Below are 21,895 nucleotides of genomic sequence, written 5' to 3' on the forward strand. Positions count from 1 at the left end.
AGGGGGAAGGAGGGATAGGGATGGGGAGGGGGAAGAAGGGATAGGGCTGGGGAGGGGGAAGTAGGGATGGGGAGGGGGAAGAAGGGATAGGGATGGGGAGGGGGAAGAAGGGATAGGGATGGGGAGGAGGAAGAAGGGATAGGGATGGGGAGGGGGAAGTAGGGATGGGGAGGGGGAAGAAGGGATAGGGATGGGGAGGGGGAAGAGGGATGGGGAGGGGGAGAACAGATGGGCAGAGGGGTAGGGAGAAAGGTGGGTGGGGAGGGGAGGAAGGGGGAGGGACAGGGATGGGGAGGGGAATAAGGGGCAGGGATGGGGAGGGGAATAAGGGGCAGGGATGGGGAGGGGAATAAGGGGCAGGGATGGGGAGGGGAATAAGGGGCAGGGATGGGGAGGGGAATAAGGGGCAGGGATGGGGACGGGAATAAGGGGCAGGGATGGGGAGGGGAATAAGGGGCAGGGATGGGGAGGGGAATAAGGGGCAGGGATGGGGACGGGAATAAGGGGCAGGGATGGGGAGGGGAATAAGGGGAATAAGGGGCAGGGATGGGGGGAAGAGGATAGGCAGAGTGTTGGGGAGGGGTGGGGAGGGGTTGAGGAGGTGTAGGGAGGAGGTGGGGAGGTAATGAAGGGGACATGAGTGGGATGGGCAGGGGAATAAAGGATAGGGATGGGGAGGAAGAAGGGATGGGGAGGGGGAAAGGGAGATGAGTGGTGAGGGGGAAGTGAGAGGGGTGGGAAGGGGAAAGAGGTAGGGAGAGGGGCATAGAGGGGGAGTAGGGTTAGGGAGAGGTGTGGGGAATGGGAGAAGGGATAGGGAGAAGAGTGGGGAGGGGGAGAAGGAGTAGGGAGAAGAGTAAGGAGAAGTGGCGAAGGGGAGAAGGGATAGGGAGTGAGATGGGGAGGGGGAGAATGGGATGTAGGGTGGAGATTGGGTTGGGGAGGGGAGGGGAGGGGAGGGGAGGGGAAAGGGTGTGGCGTTGGGAGGGGGAAGAGATGGGGGTGAGAGAATGGGGTGCAGGGTGGAGATTGAGTTGGGGAGGGGAGGGGAGGGGGAGGAATAGGGAATGGGTTTGGGAGGGGGAAGGGATGGGGTGTGGGTGAATGGGGTGCAGAGGGTGGATTGGGGAGGGGGAGAAGGGGTAAAGATGGGGAGTAGGGATGGGGAGGGGGTGGAGGTTGTTTGGGGAGGGGAGGGGGAGTGGGGATGGGGAGGGGGTGGAGGTTGTTTGGGGAGGGGAGGGGAGGGGGAGTGGGGATGGGGAGGGGGTGGAGGTTGTTTGGGGAGGGGAGGGGGAGTGGGGATGGGGAGGGGGTGGAGGTTGTTTGGGGAGGGGAGGGGAGGGGGAGTGGGGATGGGGAGGGGGTGGAGGTTGTTTGGGGAGGGGAGGAGAGGGGGAGTAGGGATGGGGAGGGAGCAGTGTGGGAAGCGGGAGGGTTATCTCCAATGATAAATGGATTTTGGAACCGTGCGGATATTTCTCGGGTTGGCAGTGTGTTGCTGGGAGCGGCACCGACTGATACTAAATGGCTTCACCCTTCAGCAGTGAGTTATGTGCCTTTAGCTGCTCCCCTTGTAAAACTGCCAGATGTGTGTGTGTGTGTGTGTGTGTGTGCCAGCTGTAAAGATTCATTCATGAGCGGGTTCCAGAAAGCTGCTCTCTCTCTGTCCTATCTCCTCGGAAGGGACCAGTCCCTATTTTCACCGGCTGATTAAATTTACTCATGGGTTTGGTTGAGTGTAATAAATCAGTATTGAATTATATAAATATTTAGAGTGTGTTATGCAAGCGTCTTTGGGGCACACGAGATGAGTATAAATACTGTCCCAGTGCAAACTTAAACAGTGTAGAGGGGCGGGACTTCGATAAGTTGTAAAAAAAATGAACTAAAAGTGGGTGCACTACCATTTTACCGCATTCCTGCCTTTTAGAAAGAATTTATTTGGCGTGTATTTGGAGTTTTGGCAAATACAACAGTTCCCACTATTGAAGGTGAGTGAGAGGGTCACTGGTGAAGTGTAAAATGATTGAAACGTAGAGAGAGTCTATTCTGTTTATTATGGAAGAATCTGAAACCGAACGTGGTTTATAAAAATCGGGATTATCTTTGTTGGAGCTTACGCGTCATCTATTTACAGAGCGCCTTTATTCTCAATACATCTTCCCAACTCTGCCTCAGATCAGGATGTGACTTGAGTTTGATGGGAGACACTCTGTGCCAGGGGCCTCCTGGCTTTGCGGAGTGGGTGGGGAGATTTTAATATAAAACAATAAACTGACGTTCACAGAATGGGACTTGAGTTGGGACAGATGTAAAAGGAGAACGTGATTGGATAGGCGAAGAATCCGGAACAGGTTGGATTTTTATTTGGGAGATCTCCACATTTCAGTGATCATGTTTTCTTTATTCTCGCACTGGAGTGTGGTGTGGGCACTGCCTGGCAGGAGCACCGTTTGTTGTGTATTCCTAATTGCCCTTAAGCTGAAATGCTAGGCCATGTCAGAGGCAGGTGAAGACAACCACACTGTATCTTTCAGAGGGCCAGTGCGGACCCGATGGGCTGAATGAACTCCTTCTACACTGTAAAGATTCTATGACATGTAAACATAAAAACATAGAAGCTAGAAGCAGGAATAGGCCATTCGGCCCTTCAAGTCTGCTCTGCTATTTGTTATGTTCACAGCTGATCGTCAAATTCAATTTCCTGATTCCTTCCATACCCCTTAATCCCTTTAACCCCAAGAGCTATATCTAATTTCTTTTTGCTCGGGTTTTCTCTCACAGTCTGAAAGACGTGCTGGTTTAGTGCATTGGCCATACTAAAATTCTTCCTCTGTGTACCTGAACAGGCGCCAGAGTGTGGCGACTAGGGGGTTTTCACAGTAACTTCATTGCATTGTTAATTTTGGCCTCAACTATTTTCTGTGGTAGTGAATTTCACAGATTCACCACTCTCTGGGTGAAGAAATTTCTCCTCACCTCAGTCCTAAAAGGTTTCACCCTGTGGAGACTAAACCAGGCAGATTTCCTTTCCTGTAGGACATTAGTGAGCCTAGTAGGTGTTTACAACAATTGATGATAGCTTCACGGTCACTTAGACTGGCACAGGTTTTCTATTCCAGATTTTATAAATTCAATTTAAATATCAGCAACTACGATAGTGGGATTTGAACCCATATTCCTCAGGCATTAGATAACAAGTCCAATAATATTACCACAATGCCATCATCATCCACTCTCTCTCTGTAGTTACATTGCTCTGGTAAAGAGTGAAGCTGGGTGACAGGCTCTTGTAAAGGTTCTTGAAGAACCTCAAGGCCATTACTGACATGGACTCCACCGCTTAGAGGGTTTGACCTAATGCTAACAGTGATTAAGCAATAGAATGATAAAGCACAAATTGATCAGAAAAGGCAAATGGGACCTTTGGTTCTAAGCAAAGCGAGTTTAAAACACTGGTTAGACCGTGGTTTAAACATTGCGACCAATTCTAAACATTGCACTGGAGGAAGAATCTCAAAGCTGTAGATGAGTTTTACTGGATTGCTACTGTGATAAAGTGCTTCAGTTACACAAAGACACTGTAGGAAGTGGGTCTGTTCTCCGTAATGTAGTGAATATTAAGGTGCAGATTTGATGGAGGTGTTCGGAATCTTAAAATTTTGATAGAGTCATTAAAGAGAACCAGAAAGATCATGAACCAGAGGTGACTGATTTAAGGTCATTTGTGAAACAGAAACATGAGGAAAGCATTTTTACACAGTGGATCTGATTGAAAGTATGGTGGAAGCAGATTCAATAATAACTTCCAAAAAGGAATTGAATAAATATTTGAAAGTGAAAATGTTGCAGGGCTGTGGGAGAAAAGTAGGAAAGTAGCACTCATTAGGTAGCACTGGCATAGGCACAATGGGCCAGACGGCACCCTTCTGCGCTTTATCATTGTGTAATCCAACAATGGTTGTAATTTAATGACAAACTTAATTGATGACAGTCAACACCTCCACAAAGCAATGAGCTACTGGGTCCACTCAGATTTCTTACGTTTATGACTGAAGATTGAATAAAACATTGATCTGATTTGATTTATTATTGTCACATATATTGGTATAGAAAAAGCATACTGTTCACAGAGAAGGAAAGGAGAGGGTGCAGAATGTAGTGTTACAGTCATAGCTAGGGTGTAGAGAAAGATCAACTTAATATAAGGTAGGTCCATTCAAAAGTCTGATGGCAACAGGGAAGAAGCTGTTCTTAAGTTGGTTGGTACATGGCCTCAGACTTTTGTATCTTTTTCCCAACAAAAGAGGGTAGAAGAGAGTATGTCCGAGGTACAAGGGGTCCTTTATTATGCTGGCTGCTTTTCCCAAGGCTGCGGGAAGAGTAGACAGAGTCAATGGATGGGAGGTTTATAGAATCCTACAGTGCAGACGGAGACCATTTGGCCCATTGAGTCTACACTGATCACAGTCCCACCCAGGCCCGATCCGCATAACCCCATATATTTACCCTAGGTAATCCCCCTCACAATAAGGGGCATGGCCAATCCACCTAACCCGCACATCTTTGGACTGCGGGAGGAAATCCATGCGGACACAAGGAGAATGTGCAAACTCCACACAGACAGTGACCCAAGCCGGGAATCAAACCCGGGTCCCTGGCGCTTGAAGGGGTAGTGCTAACCATTGTGCCAACGTGCCGCCCATTGGTTGTGAAGGCTGGTTGGCGTGATGGACTGGGCTTTGTTCACAACCCTTTGTAGTTTCTTGTGGTTTTGGACAGAGCAGGAGCCATACCAAGCTGTGATGCAACCAGAAAGAATGCTTTCTGTGGTGCATCCATTATCCTGTTGTGCCTTGATTATTTGATTCTTTATGGACTTGCCTTGTTTTCTTCTTTCAACAGCTTTTCATTAACAATGAGTGGCATCATTCAATGAGTGGGAAGACTTTCTCAACCTACAACCCTTCTACTGGAGAGAAAATCTGTGATGTTCAAGAAGCTGACAAGGTGAAACGCTTCAGTTAAAATATTAACATTTATTCCAAACTGTCAGGTTCAAATCATTCCCATTCTCATTAGCATGTCCAAAATATGTGTAAAATCAGTTTTTAAATAATACAGCAGTATGAGATTTGTAGAATAAATTTGTTCAGACACATAACAGTTTTGCACCAGGTATAATGTATAGTGATTACACACACACACGCACACGCACACGCACACGCACACACACACACAAATTGTTGGATGATTTGTGCAACACAACCATGAGCCTCATCAAAGCTTCATAATGAGCCTTCACATTGAAAGAAATTGTGTTTGTTAGTCTGGCCGCACTGTTTAGGATTGCTAATTCATGTTGATTTTTTTTAAAATTAGTGTCACAAGTAGGGTTACATTAACACTGTAATGAAGTTACTGTGGCAATCCCCTGGTCGCCACACTCCGGCACCTCTTCGGGTTCATTGAGGGAGAATTTAGCATGGCCAATGCACCTAACTAACACATCTTCCAGATCGTGGGAGGAAATCGGAGCACCCAGAGGAAACCCACACGCGGGGATGTGCAAACTCCACACAGACAGTGACCCAAACCAGGAATCGAACCCAGGTCCTCCTGGCGCTGTGAGGCAGCAGTGCTAACCATTGTGCATTTATGCTGTTATGAAGAACAAAACAAACTTAAAGTCCAGAAAGGGAACTGTGACGCTGTGGGGTTCTCAGTCCAGCAAGTAGTAGGTTCTTTCTGAAGTTTATAAAAAGTTTTTTAAAAACTTGGCATGGTAGTGTTTGTGTATCAGTCTTGTAATGTACATTTCTTTTGGTGTCAGAGGGTAATGATTTTCCAGATGCAAAGCTGTTTTGACACTCGAGAATGCAATTAAGATAGATTCCTTTGAGGAAATAATTTTGGGATGCAGCATATGTGTAATTTGAGACATGAACTAGTAAATGTAGCATGCTTGAGGGGAAAGCAATGATTTAGGACTTATGACTCCCAAAGCTCTCCGCCACTGGGATTTTTCTTCCATCATTTCTATGCCTGTTGCAGACTAATTGATAGAGATTGATTGCTGAGATCAGTCAACAGTTCCATTATCATTGTGTTATGCAGCTAACTGTATGATAGAAGGCGAACTAGATGGATTTGGGTGTGTTTGTGCCTAACAATTCCTATTTTTCTATGAAAGGAATAGCTTACCCATGTGTGCACACTATCATTATGGACAGGGTGTCTCATTTTATACTTCATGCATCAAGAATGTTTGTACATTTTGCTACCCTGTCATTCATTCATTAACTTCTCAAGGACCAATTCATCAATTCACAAACACAATTCGGGTACAATGCCCTACTCTTCTACTTATTCATTTCTAAATGTTTTCTTATTTTTACATTCTGTCTCTTTTCTCTCTCTCTCTTTGTCTCTCTCTTTCTCTCTCCAACTCTCCCTCTCTTGAAACTCATTCTTTCTTTCCCTCTCTTTATTTCTCTTTCTTCATCTGATTTAACTATAATTTGTTCTACCCATTCTGCCATTTGCTCTGTTTCTTTCTCTGCCTATTTCTTTCGCTGGTTAAGGAAATAGTCCATTAAGCATGACAGCGATGAGTGAAGGCGGCACGGTGGCACAATGGTTCGCACTGCTGCATTACTGTGCCAGGGGACCGGGTTCGATTCCTGCTTGGGTCTGTGCGGAGTTTGCACGTTCTCCCCATATCTGCATGGGTTTCCTCCGGGTGCTCTGGTTTCCTCAAAAGACGTGCTGGTTAGATGCATTGGCCATGCTAAATTCTCCCTCAGTATACCCGAAGAGGCACCAGAGTGTGATAACTAGGGGATTTTCACAGTGACTTCATTGCAGTGTTAATATAAGCCTACTTGTGACACTAATAAATAAACTTTAAACTTAGGTTCCTGACATGACATTGACATCGTTGCACCATCTTCACTTAAATGTTGCAGCAATTTTCAGCTCAATATGTGACGACTTTCATATGTATGACATATAACAACGTGCACTGAGCTTCTGCAATGCATTCAGACACGAGCAATTTAATGTGTAAACCACCACAAAGTTTGCTGTTGAACTTTATGGATTTGTTGTCTGCAACACTGATTGTTGTGTTTTACTTTGTCCTTCTGAAGGCTGATGTGGACAAAGCAGTGCAGGCTGCACGCCTGGCCTTCACACCGGGCTCTGCGTGGAGGAGAATGGACGCGTCAGAGAGGGGTCGACTCATCGACAAACTGGCAGATCTAGTAGAACGAGACCGACCACAGCTTGCTGTGAGTATCCAGTCACAGCTTTGACAATCAGGCAATGAATTACACGAACACCACATTGCGGAAGCAGCAAGTAAGACATCCTATCCCCACCCACAGCTGAACTAAATAGAAATAAAAAGACAATAAAAATAAAGTGTAGCAAAAAAGAACATATTATATAGCATAAAACATACAGCATATAACAAAGACCCTACACGAGAAACATATACCTGAGGAACAGGTGTCCAAGGAACCTAGGAAAATATTCCTTTATAACATATTCTATAATCCCACCTGTTAATCACAAAGCTTTGAATTCATTTATTTAATTACAATCCTCATCATCATTTTGGAAGATATTGGCATCTTATACCTAAGAGATTATCTTACATTTATCATTAATACAGGGTATTTGGTTAAATGGTATTCCAGAATATATATCTTCTAAAACTAGGATTGAATTAGAATAGAATTGTAGGATCCTAGAGTGCAGAAGGAGGCCACTGGGCCCATTGAGCCTGTACTGACAACATTCCCACCCAGGACCTATCCCCATAGTCCCATTTACCCTGTTAATTCCCCCTGACACTAAGGGGCAATTTAATCATGGCTAATCCACCTAACCTGCATGTCTTTAGACTGTGGGAGGAAACTGGAGCACCTGGGTGGCGGGGGAAGGGGGGGGGTGTAATCCACGCAGACATGGGGAGAACGGGCAAACTCCTCACTAACGGTCAGCCGAGGTCGGAGTTGAACCCAGGTGCCTGGCGCTGTGAGGCAGCAGTGCTAACCACTCTACCACCGTGCCGCCCTGAGAATAGAATTAGAATTTAATTACCTCAATGTTTTACTGGTTGCGTGATTTCTGAGGTAGTGGAAACTAAGTTAGTAACCAGCTATGGTTTGTGACCTTACAATCCTAATGTAACAGTGCATGGTGGCACAATGGTTAGAACTGCTGCCTCACAGTGCCAAGGATCTGGGTTCAATTCCGGCCTTGTATCACTCTCTATATGGAGTTAGTATGTTCTCCCCGTGCCTGTGTGGGTTTCCTCCAGATGGTCCAGTTTTCCTCCCTCACTCCAAAGATGTGCAGACTAGGTGGCTTGGCCATGATAAATTGCCCCTTAGCATCAGGGGGGTTAGCAGGGTAAATAAATGGTGTTGCAGGGATAGGGCCTAGGTGGGATTGTCGTTGTTTTTGGTGCAGATTTGATGGGCTGAATGGCCTGCTTCTGCTCTGTAGGGATTCTAAGAATTTAATAATCCTCTTGCTCTCCTTCAGAGGGGCAAGACTTTCAGCTGCTCCTCACAGGCTGGATAGTTAGAAACAGGCCAAATTTATTAATTAGCCGAATAAGACCACAATTGTAATGTTTGTTTAAGTACTTATTCTGTATGTGGGATACAAAGGAAACGCACTCAAACTTACTCAGCTACACATGGGAAGATTTGAGTGCCGCAGTAATCAGGAGCTAGGAGCCAACGTCACAGGTCAGTGGACTGTTTTTTCACCACAAGCTGAATCTGTTGGCGTGGGTGCAATGAGGCAAAATGCCACAAGTGGAAACTTCATCACACCTCCTAAACTGAAAGTTTAAAACATTACGGAATGAAACATTATTAGCACATGAATGTTTTACGCGATTGTATATCCTTCTCTCTTCTTCCCATTTAAAATCAAGAGATTAATGTAAGCATTCAAATATCTGACAATGGAAAAACATTTGATAAACTGAGGTATTCGCTGCCTACTAAAACTATATATAAATTGATACATTGAATTCACAGAATCCCTACAGTATAGAAGGAGGCCATTTGGCCCATCGCGTCTGTACCAGCCACAATCCTACCCAGGCCCTATTCATGTAACCCCATACACTTACCTTTCTAATCCCCCTGACATTAAGGGACAATATAGCATTCCCAATGCCCCAAATCTTTGGATTGTGGGAGGAAACCGGAGCACCTGGAGGAAACCCACACATCCAGTGACCCGAGGCCAGAATTGAACCCGAATCCCTGGCGCTGAGAGGCAGCAATGTTAACCACTGTGCTGCCCAAATTATATCGCATCAAATTATGTTGGATCCAAAGACCTTTGCTCCAGACCAATACATCTGTAAACACATTTTATTTCATAGAGAAAAGTAAAAGAGGAATATTTTATTATGCATGAAATGAAACTTCATTTAGAAGTATAGGATAAGCTAAATGTCTCATTACTGATTATTAACTCATTGCGTCTTTTGCATGATTGGATCCAACTGTTTCTTAAATTACGTTAGTTTTTCCCCCAATACCCTATCCAGGGGCCTCTTGTGAAGAACATTGTGATGAAAGCCTTACCTCTTCATCTACTTTTCTAGTTTAATAAATTGTTCTCTTAATCCTTCGAATAATAACGCACCTGCTAAAAACACGTTAGGCGCCTAAATCTCCTCTGGTAGCTAACTGGCAATGTCTTCACGTATAGTTCCCTCATGCACTATTATAACACACAGGAAAACGTTTTGCAAACACATTAACCGGTGTCCCGCCAGAGGAAGTGAAGCCCCTAAACGTCAGACATCTGCGAGAAATATGAATAATCTATTTTTACAATCCTAATCACATTAACACACTCATCGCTTTGTCAATCATAAATGATATGGTTGGTGTCCAATTGGATACAGTGCACACACCATGAGAGACTGATATGTACCTCCAAGTAACTAATACTCTGCAAGGCGCACTGTAACCTCGCTTTCTGTCTGCGACTTGATTTATCATCTCACTGAATTGCATTATGTTCTTTGCAGACACTTGAATCTCTAGATAGTGGAAAGCCATTCCTCCAGGCTTATTATGTTGACCTACAGGGAGTCATAAAAACTCTCAGATACTTTGCTGGTTGGACTGACAAGATTCATGGCAAGACAATTCCAGTCGGTAGGTTGACAAAGGAAAGGAACCCACTGGTGTTTCTTTTTGGCAGAGGTTCAAGCAGAGAATACCAAAAAAAAATACTAAGGCTGAAATGAAAGTTAATGAATAAGCTATGTCTGTGCCTAACCTGGCTTATGTTTAGACAATTCTTTCACCAGGGGACATGAACTTAAAGCTTGTTTTACCTCATGTGGGGAATATGCAGATAAGTTAGTTAAATATCAGGTGCGTTCATACATATACAGCAGAACTGTTATGCCTATTGATAAGGTTAGATACATGTGTCTGATTTGCATATTGTAGCCTAAACTAAGTGGCATTGCTAGGCAATTTAAATCTGTAAGCAATGATACTAAGAAATGTTAGGATGTATTTATACTAAGAATCTCCAAATTTGTATGTATGGAATATGATGTGCAATCAGTGGACTGCAGTCATACTGCCAAGGCCACTAATTTTGAAATGTAACTTTGTATGGCAGCTAATACAATTGGCAGGACTATCACAGTGCTTGGTTTTGGAGCACTCAGCTATCTGACTAAGGTTTCCTTTTGATTATTAATTGATGGGATGTGAGTATCGCCGACAAGCCCAGCATTTGTTGTCCAGCCCCTCCAGAATGTGAGCCATCTTCTTGAACACACGGTTCATGTGATGAAGATCAGTGGTAGGTACGGGGGCAGCACGTGGCCCATTGGATCCTTGAGTGCAGCCCCACGAGATATTTTGTTGACCATTGCCCACGTGTGGGGTTGCCACATTCCACTGGTTCCTGTCCGTGTAGCTTTGTCCTCCTGGTGTGACTGAAGTGATTCGCACGTAAAGCAAAGTGAAGTGAGGTGCGCGCTGAATGCTCACAACATTGACCCTCTGTGTCCAATCAAAGCGTAAATATCCCTTTTGTTTTCACCATTCAGTGTTCATAGTGCTATTAATATATCAGTGCATTTTCTATAACTCATTATGAAATATTTGGCGTGTGTTAAATGTATTTAATTTTATTCATGGCGTGGTGGTCAGTGAACAAGGCTGATTTCAATCTTGTGGACCGCTGAGATGAAGGAGGACCACTCATGCGGCCCACTCACTAGCCTATCACTAGTGTAGATACATCCGCAGTGCTATTAAGGAGGGAATTCCAGGACTTTGATCCAGCAACAGTGAAGGAAAGGTGAGGTGGTTCCAAGTCAGAGTGGTGTGTGGATTGGAGGGGGACTCACAGGTGGTGGCGTTCTCCTGCATCTATCTGCTGCTCCTGTTATTCTGGGTGTTAGAGATTGAGGGTTTGGAAGGTGCTGTTAAAAAAGCCCTGTTGAGTTGCTGCACTGTATATGGAACACACTGCTGCTACCGTGAGCCGATGGTGGAGGGGGGTGTATGTTGAACGGGGTGCCGATCACACGGGCTGCTTTGCCCTGAATGGTGTTGAGCTTCCAGTGTTGATGGAGCTGCACTCATCCAGGCAAGTGGAGAGTCACCCTCCTGATTTGTACCTTGTAGGTAGTAGATCTCACTGCAAAATTCTCAACCTCTGACTTGCTTTTGCCACAGTATATTTGTATGGTTAGCCCAGTTATGTTTCTGATCAATGGTAAACCCCAGAAAGCTTGGAAACTCAGCAATGATATTGCCATTGAACGTCAAGGTGAAATGGTTAGATTCCCTCTGGTCTGAAGTGGCCATTGCCTGTACATGAGGAACTGTGAATGATACTGATCACTCTGCAATCACGAGAAAACATTCCCTTTTCTGACCTTATAATGGAGGGAATGTCATTGATGAAGCAGCTGAGGATGGTTGGGCTTAGATTAGGATTTGATTACTGGTTTATATTTGCCACTTTTGCTTTGAAGCACATCTGAAATCACTTCAAATTGACAGGAAACTGGCAGTATAACTCTAACCACGCAGAGCTGATTATTGCAAATCATACTACTCCCAAAAAAATGTCCGATGCAGTTTACTTTTCAGACTGGTACTGCTGATTAACACCAGTTATACAGCCAATTTCACACTAATGTGAAACAGTTTTCAGACTTTTATCAATGTAACTGTGTGATTTAGGGGGTCACTGTAGAATCTTCTGGGCATTTTATGAAGAGCAACATTGATTTTTTAAAAAAATATACAAATTAAACTCTGCTGCCCCATTCTCCTAATATTAAAACAAAGTTATCTGGGAGCAAATCTCTAACCTGGTCCAGACAGATGTAATTCACATTCTGCAGCAATTGGTCTCAGTGTAGTAAAATTGCAGCCTAAATTTGCGCTGTCTTGGCAGCTGATGTAAAGAATCAATTGTTATAGAATCCCTATAGTGCAGAAGAAGGCCATTCAGCCCATCAATCTTGCGCCGAAAACAATTCCACACAGGTCCTATTCACGTAACCCCATGTATTTACCCTGTAGCCCCCCCCCCCCGAGCATTAAAGGGCAATTTAGCATGGCCAATCTACCTAACGCGCACATTTTTGGACTGTGGGAGGAAACCCCAGAGCACCCGGAGGACACGGGGAGAATGTGCAGACTCCATACAGAGGGTGACCCGAGGCTGGAATTGAACGCAGGTCCCTGGTGCTGTGGAGCAGCAGTGCTAACCACTGTGCCAATGTGCTGCCCTCTGATATAAACAGGGGTAAGAGTTCTATGGCCATTCTGGTCACTGGTCCCACCAGCAGCACACCTCTGCCCGCAGGTTATCCGACATCATTGGGTGGTTTCATTGGGAAATCCCGGCTGGAATTCTCTGATCTGGGATTCTCCAGTCCCACTGCTGTGAATGGAGGGTCAGCTGAGCGCCAAATCCCCTGTTTGTTGCAACGGTGGGCCGTACAGGACCAGAGAATCCCCGCCCCCATTGGCAGCAGCGGAACTGGAAAACCCCCACTAACAGCACACAGTGTACTGCCTCTCACCACTGAGAAACACAGGCCTGGGAAGCCGGAGAGTCCAATCCATAATCTTGGAACTATAGCTTGGTCTAAACTTTCACTTTGAACATTTGTATACTTCAGTCACTGATTTTCGAGAATTAATGTAATGATATAAACTTAATATGACCTAAACCTGACTTCAAAACAGCATCCCTGCAACTGTGGGATATGTATTAGCTATACTACCATTTTATCAATTGCTGTCCACTTTGAGATGGTTTTGTTCTCTTGCACCTTATAGGAATTGTTCTAAAACAATCAAACCTCAATTTATCTCAGATCCTCATTACTAAACTTCAATCCCAACCTTTATTGAAATCTAGGTACCAAAGATAAAAAGACACCTTCGTATCTTGGGCGGCACAGTGGTTAGCACTGCTGCCTCACCGCAAGGGATCCGGATTTGATTCCTGGCTTGGGCTGCTGTCTGTGTGGAGTTTGCACATTCTCCCCGTGTCTGTGTGGGTTTCCACACTGTGCTCCGGTTTCCTCCCACACTCTAGGTGGATTGGCCATGCTAAATTGTTCCTTAGTGCCCAAAGATGTGTTGGTTAGATGGCCATCGTATATGCATGGGATTACAGGAATAGGGTAGGGTAAGCCTGGCTAAGAAGACAGTCGATGCTGACTTGATGGGCCAAATGGCCTTCTTCTGCACTGTAGGGATTCCTTGAGTTGTAGCCCACTGTGTCATTCACTCTTAAGGATGCTCTAGAAAGAGTGCAGAAAAGATTTACTAGGATGCTACCAGGACTCGATGATTTGAGTTATGAGGAGAGGCTGGATAGACTGGGACTCTTTACTCTGGAGCGTAGTATGTTTAGGGGTGATCTTGTAAAGGGGTGTCTATAAAATAATGAGGGGCATAGATCGGCTAGATAGTCAATATCTTTTCCCAAAGGTATGGGAGCCTAAAACTAGAGGGCATAGGTTTAAGGTGAGAGGGGAGGACAAAAAGGTCCAGAGGGGCAAATTTTTTCGCACAGAGGGTGGTGAGTGTCTAGAACGAGCTACCAGAGGTAGTAGTAGAGGCAGGTACAATTTGTCTTTTAAAAAACGTTTGAACAGTTATATGGATAAGATGGGTATAGAAGGGTGTGGGCCAAACACGGGCAATTGGGACTAGCTTAGGGGTTAACAAAAAAGGCAGCATAGACAAGTTGGGCTGGTGGGCCTGTTTCCATGTTGTAAACCTCTTTGAGTCTATGACTTCCATTTGAAGATACCTTTCATTTACAACATTCCCCAGACAAAAATATGAATAGCAATGGCTATTAGATTCCAGCTTTTGCTCCTTTGCATTTGGTGGTTTTAGAGCCTACTCATGCTTCTATGTTCCCATGTTTAGAGAAGTGCTAGTGATCACACTGACTGAATACCCCACTGGGCATTGTTCTGCTAGCCTCTATAGTGGTACATCCTTTAAAACCTACGCATGGAAGGGAATTTAAGGAATACAATCATGACTTATAGACACTGTCATCGTCATGTGTTGTACTTGGTTATTGGACAGTTCTTCATACAGCTCTGCCCACATTCATCTGAATGGTATCAGCAACTTCCAAAAGCAGCGAGTGACCAATAGGACAATGTTTTTGTACACGTTCAAAAGAATCTAGTGTCTGACTCAGTAACAAAAGAGACAATTCCCTCCCGATCATCACCATTTGAATTCTCTCAAGCAATGGATTTGCAATTACTGAAAGAAAATGAAATTTGGCTCTGTGGAAGGGTCATCCAGACTCAAAACGTTGGCTCTATTCTCTCTCCACAAACACAGTCAGACCCACTGAGGTTTTCCAGCATTTTCTGTTTTTGCCCTCAGATTCCAGCATCTGCAGTATTTTGCTGCTAAATAAAATCAGAGATTCTTGACTGCCCCATCTCCCAGTTGTCATCGTCACTCTCTATTTTCACTTTCCTTAAGTTCTGGCTAGAAAAAAATAAGTTCCCAGCAAAACTATGTTCTTCAAATTTCTCCTTGTGTCTGCTTGGGTTTCCTCCAGGTGCTCCGGTTTCCTCCCACAGTCCAAAGATGTGTGGGTTAGGTGGATTAGCCATGCTAAATTGCCCCTTAGTGTCAGGGAGACTAGCTAGGGTAAATGCGTGGGGTTATGGGGGTAGGAATTGTGGTTAGTGCAGACTTGATGGGCCGAACGGGCTTCTTCTACACTGTAGGATCCTATGATTCTATGAAATGTTATTGTATCAGCTCTTGAAAGTCCACCACATAGGATAGCGTACACACATTAGAGTCAAGTTTCTGAATCTAATTCCTCGGAGAGCGGTAGTTTAGCAGATCTTCTTTAAAAGTTTCCTCAAAAGTGGAAACTGCATTAAAAAGCACCACTTGATTAAAATGTTTAAGTGGAGGGAATTGCAGGGTTAGAGTTAATTGAACTCTGCCTTCCAGAGGTGGGCGTATATGATGGAAACACATTAAAGAACTGGCATAAATGATGATAGAGTCAGTGCCCAGATGTCTTCCCAGTTTAATGTTGTTCCGCGGAGTGGGAGGGGAGACAGGAGTTAGACTTTGTAAAAATGGGCATGCAGTGAATCTGTCAGTCTGGTGTGGTAGCATTGTGAAGACAGCTCAGACGTCTGTGCAGCCCAGTGCAGACTGAGTTATGATCAATGATAAATCATTTAACAATCTATGTCCAATTGAAATAATTACAGCGCTCAAGAAATATTTGCAAGTGGGTGGGTAGTTGAGAGGGGGTTTCAAATCATAATTTTCAAGCACGACTCATCTTAAATTCCTGCCCCTTTGATAATGAAACACGATGTAATTGCTCAAGAATGAGTCATTTCTGTAGAACGTTCCTCTGTTATTTAAAAGAAAGTCCCTGCTGTAATTTTATTGGAGGTCTTCGTGTACCAGAAGTTCTTTAACCCCTGAACCATCCTGTTTCTAGAATTACTCAATGTCCTGTCAGTTATCATTTCCAAAGTAGTTCCAACTATCTCGAAGCTAAAACGTTGTTAGATTTCAGTTCAGATCTGGAAGGCCTTTGGGACCTGTGTTTTCCCCTCTGGTTTTCCGACAGTCCTTGCTGAGGCTGTGATTTATACCTTGCAACTGTTGTGTTTTTCTGCTAGTCCTGACATTCTGGGCGTGAGAATGAGGTTTGTTTATTGAAACACTTAAAGGGAAAGATGTATCATCGGTGCTTCATTATAAAAGAAAATCACCCAGTTGAGAAGAATTACGCTGAACTTTAACATCTTTTCACTTTATTTCTAGTTCTGTTATTTCACAAAACATAATTTGTTTAAATGCTCTACGCTGATGACAGCGTGAAAGAGACTGGGCCAAGAGGAGATGCTTATCCCAATAGTGTGAGGAAGTTGAACTGAGATTAATAGATATTATCAGAAGTTCAGGGTCTTCTGCAATCATTCTGATGGCGTGTGTAATACGGCTCCACATCAAGGATCATTTTTTCCATTGACGTTACCAATTTTAAAGAAAGACAACAAACCAATAAGATTTTTTTTTCAATTGTCACACATTGACATTCTGGCTGATTTAATTTGAACGTCTGATATACGGCTGCTGCATATTAATTGTGAGTGCCAGTGCACTAATTAGTCATGATTTTGGATTAGATGACAAGTCAGTGAGGCATTAACAATTCAAACATATTTTGGAAATATTCTAATTGGGTAATGCTTAAAGCAATATCGCCCATGCTGGAATTATTTTTAGAATTCGTTCAGCTGGTAACTGTTCGTGTAAATGGTTTCTACCCTTGTTTTTTCCGATTAATTTGCATCTTTGAAAGTCTGTCAGCAGCAACCCCGTCCTTTACTGGGCAGCATTTGTTTGTGTTCGACTGGAGTGGCTTCATCTTGAAATGTTCTGGGTTCTCAAGTTATAGGAGCTATGCATTTCAAACACTTGCAGAGAGTGTGATGGAGATTAAACTGTGGACCATGGCAGAATGTTTCCGATACACCTTCCTTCAGGCACCTGTGTCAAATGTGTAAACTTCTTTCAAATGGACTCATGTTCACAGAATCATAGAATCCCTACAGTGCAGAAGGAGGCCATTCAGAAGGAGGCCACTTGGCCCATTGGGCCTGCACCGACGACAGTCCATCCAGGCCCTATCCCGATAACTGCATATACTTATCCTGCCAGTTCCCCTGACACTAAGGGGCAATTTATCATAGCCAATCAACCTAACCCTAATCTTTTGGAGAGTGGGAGGAAACCAGAGCACCCAGAGGAAACCCACGCAGACACGGGGACAATTTGCAAACTCAACACAGACAGTTACCTGAGGCCGGAATCGAACCTGGGTCCCCGGCACTATGAGGCAGCAGTGCTAACCACTGTGCCACCGTGCCATCACGTTGTTATCTCCCAGACAAAGACCAAAGATTAGTTATTGGTTCAGAAACTGGGTGGGGGGTGTGGGGTGGAATAAACCAATTAAAGAGAATTGGAATCTATCCTTCGCTTTGTGGAATTAACTCTTGAGACACGAACGATCATCACAAGGCAGGCCACTAAAATGTGGCACTAAATACAAAGTGTATGGAATGTATTTGAAATAAGCTTTTCAGAAAGCTTTAAAATCAGGATCTTGCGCTCCTGGTGAGTCAGTTTTTCAGTCGAGCAGCTGAGTCTACAAGGCAGCAAGGCCTGACTTACAGTCGTTGATTTTGAAGAGTATTGGTGAGTTGGCTCTGGATAACGGACTTAACCGCAGGAATGGCAGGAGCCAGCTCCCAGATCCAAATTTAAAGAGCACCTTAAAAGGATTTTAAGCCGCTTCAGCCAGTGTAGCAGTAGGGATGTTGTAATTAGTCCAAGTCCCTGGGTTAAAGAGAGGCCAGCTTTACTGCACTTTCTGCCAATCCAGTAATCCCTTGGAGAAGCACAAATCTCTGGGTTGCAGCATGATAAAGTTTATCGTTTTAAAAACACCACTCACCGCCTCACAGTGTCCCAAAGCACTTTACAGCCAATGAAGTACTTTTAAAAGAATTGTGAAAAAAATGAGCGCGTTTGTAAGTATCTTCCATTTTCAAACCAATTACCGCTAAAACAAAACCATGAGAAAAAGTGCTGGAAATCTCAACAGGTCTGGCAGCATCTGTAAGGAGAGAAAAGAGCTGACGTTTCAGCCCTTTATCAAAGCTAAGATTTTCTCTTCTGGTTTCAGATTCCAGCATCCGCAGTAATTTGCTTTTATACCACTCAAACAAACTGAGGATCACCTCTTGATCCATCCCACAGTAAAAACTGACTTGTGCGCTCCACTGAGTGCTTACTGTTTACAGAATAAAAACACTCTGGACATCGAATAAATGCGTACATTCTCCTACCGAGTATGACTGACCAGCAATAATATGACTTGTAGTGTGGGGTGGCTTCGAACTTGGCTGCCCGATCTTTGACTCTAGACTATTATCCATGCTCGTGCATCTACTATTTAATTTTTTTTTTAAAAATGTTCCCAATGACACATTTTTCAATAACTGCATCCAACCTGAAGAAAATGTCAAATGCCAAATTCTTGGGTTCGCTCACAATTTGAATTTGAGTTAAAGCATAAATGATCACTGGATAAAAGCAAATTACTGCGGCTGCTGGAATCTGAAACCAAAAGAGAAAATGCTGGAAAATCTCAGCAGGTCTGGCAGCATCTGTAAGGAGAAAAAAGAGCTGATGTTTTGAGTCCAGATGACCTTTTGTCAAAGCTGTAATGAATGATCACATATTTATTTTGCACCTCTCTGTTGCATTTTCAAGTTTCTGCTTGGCTGAAATGCAATTGAGTAACCAGACTAGATGAGTGTTTACTATTTTCAGATGGTCAGCTATATCTTAATATAGAGATAATTGACGCACTGTCCATATATCCATGAACATTAAAAATATAAATACTAGGAGCAGCAGTGGGCCATATGGCCGGTGAGGGCTGAATTGCTAATCAGTACGATCTCAACTCATAATTTTATACAGTGTAGAAAAGTTCTTCCAGTTCATCAGGTCTCCAGTGACACGGGAGAAACACCTGACCCCCCACCTAATCCCATTTACCAGCATTTTAGCCTTGAATGTGATGACGTGTCAAGTGCTCATCCAGGCACTTCTTAAAGGACGTGAGGCAACCTGCCTCCCCCACCCTCCCAGGCAGCGTATTCCACGTCCTCGCCACCCTCTGGGTAAAGTTTTACCCCCCTAAACCTTCTGCCCCTCATCTTGAACCTATGTCCCCCCCCATGACTGACCCTAAGGGGAGCAGTTGCTGCTTATCCACTCTGTTTCTGCCCTCGTAATCTTGTACACCTCGGATCAGGTCGCCCCCTCAATCTTCCCTGCTCCCGTAAAAAGCCTTTCTTCTTTGGACTCAAATCCATTATCCTGACTGCTGTCCATATCCTGATTCTCTGAGAGATCAAACAAAACCTGTTTATCTCAGCCTTAGATGTTCTCAATGATGGAGTATCCACAACTCTGCGGGGTAAAGGTGTCCAAAGGTCCACAAAAGGTTGTGAAGAAATTTCTCCTCACCTCAGTCCTAAATGTTTGGATCCACCCCTCTCCCCCACCCCCCACAGTTCCTTCCAAATCTTATATCTTTCAATAGACTTGGGCTACTTCTCCTTGTATTAGGATGTGAATTAGTGGCTTGATTCTCAGTTCCTTTCTCTCCCAGGCGAAAGGGAATAGGAATGGATTTTATTCAACGGAAAGGAAGGAAAGTAAAAAACAACATTTGAAAAGTGTGTTTTATTAAAAAATCAAATCATTGAAACACACATAACACAACGATAAAAGTAAAATACTGAAGATGCCAGAAATCTGAAATAAAAATAGGAAGTGCTGGAAAAAAAAACTCAGCAGGTCTGGCAGCATCTGTGGAGAGAGAAACAGAGCTAACTTTTTGAGACTTCTCCAGGAATGTGGATGTGTTTTATGCTGTTGAAGGGAGGGAGTGGGACAAATGAAGGAAAATAGAGGATAGGTTGTGGATCAGCAGAGATTATTTGACAGATGTCATGGGCAGAAGACAAAGGGAGTGCTAATGATAGTGTTAAAGGCCAAGGCAGGTGTCAATAGTGGTGTAAAGGTCAAATAGCAGAATGTGTCAACAAGGATGAGCGCTTTCTGAAAGCATAACATGAGAGCCATTACAGGGTCCTGAGGGAGGGGGAGAGCGCTGGCGGGAAAAAAAATCAAAATGGAGGACAGAGTTCGTGGTCTGAACTTGTTGAACTCAATGTTAAGGCTGTAAAGTTCCTATTTGGAAGATGAGGTGCTGTTCTTCAGGTTTGCACAGTGGCAAATAACTCGTCCCCAACAGGGATTGTTTTATCAAACAGTTTTATTCATTTTAAACACTTGCTTGATTTTTTTTTCAATCAGAACTGCATCCGTTTGTCAATATTAGAAGTAAGAGGCGGGGAGGATATTTTCCCTTGACATATTTTCTCTCCTGTACAAGTTGATGAATGTGCCTCGGAGTATTTAATGTTTTTTTGTGTAGCCAAATCAAACAGGAATGATGAGTAATTGCAGACCTCTGTTACAGATGGAGATTATTTTACATTCACAAGACATGAACCAATAGGGGTGTGTGGACAGATCATCCCTGTGAGTATTATTCATGTTTATGTTCTCCGAAATACCAGACTACAACTGAAGAGCGATTTTTAATCTTATTATGTGATCACCTCTGACATGAAAGGAAACATGCAGCTGGCAATCCTTAAATAAAGACCCAGCGCATTGAAAAAGACGTGCAACACATATTTCAAACAGTGAAAGAGGCTTAAATTATTTATTTGGTCACATTCATCGCCTGTATTAGCAAAGGCAAAACAACACTGGGTCTTCTTTCTTACTAAAATCTTTGATCATGCTTCATTTTCTTTGCACAGGGATTAGACCTTAAAACCCATTAGATAAAAGGGCAGATTTAGGCCATTCAGCCCATTGAATCTGCTTTGCCATTCAATCATGGCTGATAAGTTTCTCAACCCAATTCTCCCACCTTTTCCCCGTAACCTTTGATTCTCTTACCAATCTATCTCTGTCTTAGATACACTCAATGACCTGGCCACCACAGCCTTTCTGGGACAATAAATTCTACAAATTCACCACTCTCTGGCTGAAGAAATTCCTCCTCATTTCAGTTCTAAAGGGTTATCCCTTTATTCTGTGCTCTTGGATCCTGTTCTAGTTTACAAAGTACATAGACTTCACTCCTATATTTACATTTATTTCACACTGCGAATGTCCCAGGAACAAGACGATATTAAAAAGAAATAAATAGTACTACATTCAAAATATTTAACTCTGTTCCCAGATCATACAGCATACCCCAATCCTGCTTAATCATTTCTGTGAGGAAGAATCACATTCAATCTATACAGGCCTTTCAATATTCTGTAAGTTTCAATGAGATTCCCCCTCATCCTTTTAATCTCCATCGAGTGCAGACCCAGGGTCCTCAAACGGTCTTCATACATCATACGAATTCTAGATTGAATGCACAGCATGTGCTGAATGATGCATCTTAATATAGAACGACAGAACATTTCGGGGCTCTTCCAGCACTTGTAGATTCTTAACACATGGGTAGATAAAATGTGTACACTTTACCATGTGGATTGAGAATCATAGAATCATACAGTGCAGAAGGGGCCATTCAGCCCCTCTAGTCTACACCTACCCCACTCAGGCCCTATCCCTATAATCCCATGCATTTATCCTACTGTCCCCCAGAAACTAAG

At 43.7% G+C, this 21,895-nt stretch overlaps 1 protein-coding gene across 1 annotated transcript in view; it reads left to right on the forward strand.

Annotated features, from left to right (window-relative positions):
• aldh1a2 (aldehyde dehydrogenase 1 family, member A2) overlaps positions 1 to 21,895 on the forward strand; it is a 103,294-nt gene that overhangs the window by 31,364 nt on the left and 50,035 nt on the right. The window contains exons 2-5 of the mRNA XM_080214400.1: positions 4,909 to 5,013; positions 7,155 to 7,295; positions 10,076 to 10,205; positions 20,692 to 20,753. Coding sequence (XP_080070526.1) covers positions 4,909 to 5,013; positions 7,155 to 7,295; positions 10,076 to 10,205; positions 20,692 to 20,753 — 438 coding nt within the window. The remainder of the gene's footprint in view (positions 1 to 4,908; positions 5,014 to 7,154; positions 7,296 to 10,075; positions 10,206 to 20,691; positions 20,754 to 21,895) is intronic.

Source organism: Carcharhinus amblyrhynchos, chromosome 28 (genome assembly GCF_965287045.1).
Source record: "Carcharhinus amblyrhynchos chromosome 28, sCarAmb.v2.hapA, whole genome shotgun sequence".
In the NCBI taxonomy this organism is placed as follows: Eukaryota; Metazoa; Chordata; class Chondrichthyes; order Carcharhiniformes; family Carcharhinidae; genus Carcharhinus; species Carcharhinus amblyrhynchos.